At 57.6% G+C, this 5,158-nt stretch overlaps 1 protein-coding gene across 1 annotated transcript in view; it reads left to right on the top strand.

Moving 5' to 3' along the window:
* The window catches only part of PLCD3 (phospholipase C delta 3), a 6,738-nt gene extending 1,587 nt beyond the window's left edge, over window positions 1-5,151 (top strand). The window contains exons 2-9 of the mRNA XM_042892043.1: window positions 162-320; window positions 1,826-1,989; window positions 2,614-2,748; window positions 3,131-3,356; window positions 3,994-4,195; window positions 4,322-4,466; window positions 4,547-4,699; window positions 4,765-5,151. Of these exons, the coding sequence (XP_042747977.1) occupies window positions 162-320; window positions 1,826-1,989; window positions 2,614-2,748; window positions 3,131-3,356; window positions 3,994-4,195; window positions 4,322-4,466; window positions 4,547-4,699; window positions 4,765-5,037 (1,457 nt within the window). The 3' untranslated portion in view covers window positions 5,038-5,151. The remainder of the gene's footprint in view (window positions 1-161; window positions 321-1,825; window positions 1,990-2,613; window positions 2,749-3,130; window positions 3,357-3,993; window positions 4,196-4,321; window positions 4,467-4,546; window positions 4,700-4,764) is intronic.
* Window positions 5,152-5,158: the final 7 nt, after the last annotated feature.

Raw genomic sequence — 5,158 nt, forward strand, 5'->3', positions numbered from 1 at the left:
CCATCCCATCCCATCCCATCCCATCCCATCCCATCCCATCCCATCCCCATTCCATCCCCATTTTACCCCATCCCACCCCATGCCATCCCCAACCGACTCAATTCCATCCCATCCCACCTGTCCCATCCCACATAACCCTGTCCCATCCTGTCCCCCTGCAGGTCTGTCAGAGGATGAGGACCTCCAGCTGATGTTGCAGGGCTCCCTGCTGCTCAAGGTGACCCCACGGCGGGCGAAGGAGCGGCGGTACCGCCTGCAGGAGGATGGGGTCACCGTGGTGTCTGAGCGGCGCTTCGGCCGCATGGCCTCCAAACACAGCTGTGAGTGCTGGCACTGGGGCTGGGGGCACTGGTGTGGGTTTGGCATGGCCCCCAGTGTGGCCGGGTGGGCTAATCCTAACCCTAACCCAGACCCCATATGGGACCCCGACTCCAACCTTAGACCCCTCTTGGTGATGCCCTATGGTCCCCATCTGAAAACAGGCTTTGCCCCCCAGCCGTGGACCAGTGCCTCCCAGTGCATCCCGTGGCATTCTATTTTATTCCATTGCCTTCCTGCACCCTGTGTATCCTATTGCCTCCCAGTGCATCCCAGTGTACCCCCTTGCATCCTGGTACATCTCAGTGCCTTCCACTGCATCCAGTGCATTCCATCACCTCTCCGTGCATCCAGTACCTCCCATGGCCTTCCAGTGCCTCCCAGCATATCCCATTGCATCCCAGAGTAACCCACTGCATCCCAGAGCCTCCCAGCATATCCCATTGCATCCTGTTCTATCCCATTGCATCCCATTGCATCCCAGAGCCTCCCAGTGTATCCCATTGCATCCCAATACCTTCAGTGCACCTCACTGTATCCCATTGGATCCCATTGCCTCCCAGGGTATCCCATTGCATTCCTGTGTATCCCAGTGCTTCCCTGCGTGTGTCCCATTACAGGACAGAGCCTCCCATTGCATCCTGTTGGATCCCATTGCATCCCAGTTCCTCCCAATGCATCCCATTGTATCCCCATGACTCCCATTGCATCCCCTTGCATTCCATTGCATCCCAGTGCCTCCAAGCATATCCCATTGGATCCCATTGCCTCCCATTGCATCTCATTGCATCCCCATGACTCCCAGTGGTTCCAATTGCATCCCATTGCATCCCAGTGCATATCATTGTGTCCCAATGTATCCCAGTCTATACCATTGCATCCTAGTACATCCCAGTATATCCCACTGCATCCCACTGCATCCCAGTGCCTTCAATGTATCCCACTGCATCCCAGTTCCTTCTATTGCATCCTACTGCATCCCAGTGCCTCTCAGTATATCCCATTGCATCCCAGTGCATCCCATTCTTTTCCATTGCATCCCAGTGCATCCCATTACATCCTATTGCATCCCAGTACCTCCGAACATATCTGATTGCATCCCAGTGCCTCCCTGTCTATCTCATTCTATCCCATTGCATCCCAGTGCCTTCCAGTGGATCCCAAAGGATCCCAGCACCTCCCAGTGTATCCCATTGCATCCCAGCATAACCCGTTGCATCCCATTGTGTCTCTTTTCCTCCCATTACATCTCAGTGCATCCCATTGCCTCCCACTGTATCCCATTGCATCACAATGCCTCCCTATATACCTCATTGCATCCCAGCTCCTGCCATTGCATCCCAGTACTTTCCAGTGCCTTCCAGTGCCTCTCAGGGTATCCCATTGCCTCCCGTTTCCTCTCTGTCTTGCCTGGGATTCTCGTCTTCGGCGCAGCCCAAGGGGACATTGGTTGGCTCTGGCGTCCCCGCGTGGTGCTCATTGGAACCATCCCTCTGTGTCCCCGCAGTCTCCGTTGCACACATTGTGTCAGTGCACCGGGGGCACCATTCGGAGGGGCTGCGCCGGTATGGCTGTGCCATCCCTGAGTGGAACTGCTTCACCATCGCCTTCGAGGGCGGGCGCAGGAACCTGGACCTGGGGGCACGGGATGAGGACGTGGCACTGCGCTGGGTGCGGGGGCTCCGCACGCTGCGGGGGAGGCTGCGGGGCATGAGCCAGCGGGAGAGGCTCGAGCAGTATCCTATGGGGTCAGCGGGGTCCTGGGAACAGCCTGGGGACATCTTGGAGACATCTAGGGACATCTCGTGGACAGCCTGGGGACATCGTGGGGACATTGTAGGGACAGCCTGAGGACAGCTTGGCAACATCTCGCGGGGATGTGTTGGGGCAGCCTGGGGACACCTTGGAGACATCCAGGGGCATCTCATGGACAGCCTGGAGACGTCGTGGGGACGTGTTGGGGATAGCTTGAGGACAGTTTGGGACACTGTGGGGATAATTTGGGCACAGCCTGAGGAACATCTTGGTGACATCTCATGGACAGCCTGGGGACGGTCTGGGGACATGCTGGGAACATTGGTGGACATCTTGGGGACAGCCTGGGTGTATCTTGGGGACCTCCTGAGGACAGCTTGGGACGGCTTGGGGGCAGTCTGGGGATATCTTGGAAATGTGTTGGGGACAGCTTGGGGACAGTTTAAGGACATCTTGAGGAAAGCTTGGGGCAGTCTTGGGGTATCTTGGGGATATGCTGGGGACAACTTGGGGACAGTTTGGGTGCTTTCCTTAACACAGCGTAGCTGGATCCATGGCATGCTGCAGCGTGCCGATAAGGACAAGGACAACAGGATGTGCTTCCAGGAGGTGCAGATCATGCTGCGCATGGCCAACATCCACATGGACAATGCCTACGCCCACCAGCTCTTCAAGGTACTCTCTGTCACCTGACGTCCCTGTCTGTCACCAACCAGCCTAATCCAGAGGGTAGAGGGCTGGGGACGATGACAGAGGGGACATGACCCACACAGCTCCATAACCCAGGGGATGGGGGACTGGGGACAATGACAGAAGGACATGACTCACACAGACTCAAGGTGACCCACGAGGCCCCAAGATCCCCCTGTTGGGATGGGGATGAAGAATCGCTGGGTGTCACCATGCCCCATCCATGGTGGTCAAGGCAGTGAAGAGGTGGAAGACACCCAATGGGACTTGCACATTCCATGGGTGCCCCTGGGTAGCTGAGATTCCCAAACACATCCCAGGCCAGGTGGGTCCTTTGGGGTTAGAGTCAATGGCTGCCGTCCCATAGGAATGTGACCACTCCGGTGATGGGCGGTTGGAGGACCGGGAGCTGGAGGACTTCTGCCGGCGGCTGCTGCGGCGCCCGGAGCTGGAGGAGCTCTTTGGGCACTATTCGGGTGAGGACTGCGTGTTGTCGGCCGAGGAGCTGCGGGATTTCCTGCAGGACCAGGGCGAGGAGGGCACCCTACACCAGGCCTGTGCCATCATCTGTGCCCATGAGCTCAACGAGAAGGGTAGGGATGGGGACGTCCCCGCTGGAGGGTGGGTGGCTGAAGGGCAGAACGGGTGCCATGGGGATGTGGGCTTGAGGTTCTGCAGGGCTGGACGGAGTGTCCCTTTGTCCTGTTGTCCCCCTCACCCTTCCACGGAGGTGGCCTTGCCCTATTTTGGTCATGGACATGAAGGTTGGGATGGACACCAAGGGATCTCCCTGTGCCCTATTGCCATCCCAAGGGTGAATGTGGCACTGCCACGGGACAGCAGGTTGGGAGCAGTCACCCCCATGTCCCTGTAACCAGCAGGATGCAGGAAATACACCAAGGGACTTCCATGTGCCTTGTGTGCCATAGTGCCAACCCACAGGTGAATATGCCAGGAGACAGCAGGAGGAGATGGGACACCAAGGGGACATTTGTGTCTTAGTGACCTATTAAGTGGGGAACGTTGGGGTGGGGACAGAAGACCTCCACCTCTTGTGGGTACCACCATGCCGTGTTCATGGTGGTCAAGGCAGTGAAGGGATGGAAGACATCCAATGAATGGGACTTGCATGTCATCTGGGTGCCACGGTGTCTGGGGCGAGCATGGCACTGCCAGGGGACATCCATGTGGGGACAACCCATGAGGTGCCACCTTTGCCACCTCCCCCAGCCCGGCAGCAGGGCCTGATGACACTGGATGGCTTCACGATGTACCTCCTGTCAGCTGCTGGTGACATCCTCAACCAGGAGCACACGCAGGTACACCAGGACATGAGCCAGCCCTTGTGCCACTACTTCATCTCCTCATCCCATAACACCTACCTGACCCGCAACCAGATTGGAGGCACCAGCAGCACTGAAGCCTATGCCAGGTGGGTGCCGTGGGGTGGCCCGGGTGACACTAGTACTGATCCAGTGGTGGTGGACTGGGTGACGTGGGGACTCACTGGATGATGTGAGTGACATGAGGTGACGGGGGGACTCATCCTGCGGTGCAGGGCACTGATGATGGGATGCCGTTGCGTGGAGCTGGACTGCTGGGAGGGTCCCGATGGGGAGCCCATCGTCTGCCATGGCCATATGTTCACCTCCAAGATCCTCTTCCGTGATGTCATCGAGGCTATCCGCGATTACGCCTTCAAGGTAAGGCTGGCGCCATCAGCCCTGGGTTGGGCACTGGGTGCTGGTGCTCAGTGCTGCCCACTCCCATCCCCACCTCCCAGCGATCGCCATACCCCGTCATCCTCTCGCTGGAGAACCACTGCGGGGTGCAGCAGCAGGCCACCATGGCGCGGCACATGAAGGCCATCCTTGGGGACATGCTGCTGACACAGCCCCTGGAAGGACAGGACCCCAGTGTCCTCCCGTCCCCAGAGGTAAGGCCATCTGTTGTGGTGTCCCCATGTCCCCAAGCACCTGAGCTTGGCCCTTCGTCCCGCAGCAGCTGAAGGGGAAAGTCCTGGTGAAGGGCAAAAAGCTGCCAGAGCTGCAGAGTGAGACCTGCAGTGTCACCTCCATCCTGGATGAAGAGGAGGAAGAGGAGACAGAGGAAGAGGACAGGCTGCAGGTTGTCAATTTTTTGGGGTCTCCATCACCTTGGGGTCTCTATCATCTTAGGCTGTCCATGCTTTGGACTAACATCTTGGGATGTCCATTGCTTTGGGTTGTCCTTTGCTTTGGGGTATTTGACATGTTGGGATGTCCATTGCTTTGAATTGTCCTTTGCTTTGGGGTATCTCACATGTTGGGATGTCCATTGCTTTGGGTTGTCCTTTGCTTTGGGGTATTTGACATGTTGGGATGTCCATTGCTTTGGGTTGTCCTTTGCTTTGGGG

The sequence above is a fragment of the Lagopus leucura genome, unplaced genomic scaffold (genome assembly GCF_019238085.1).
Source record: "Lagopus leucura isolate 7727_CA_CO unplaced genomic scaffold, USGS_WTPT01 35276-1_obj-0_obj, whole genome shotgun sequence".
Classification (NCBI taxonomy): domain Eukaryota; kingdom Metazoa; phylum Chordata; class Aves; order Galliformes; family Phasianidae; genus Lagopus; species Lagopus leucura.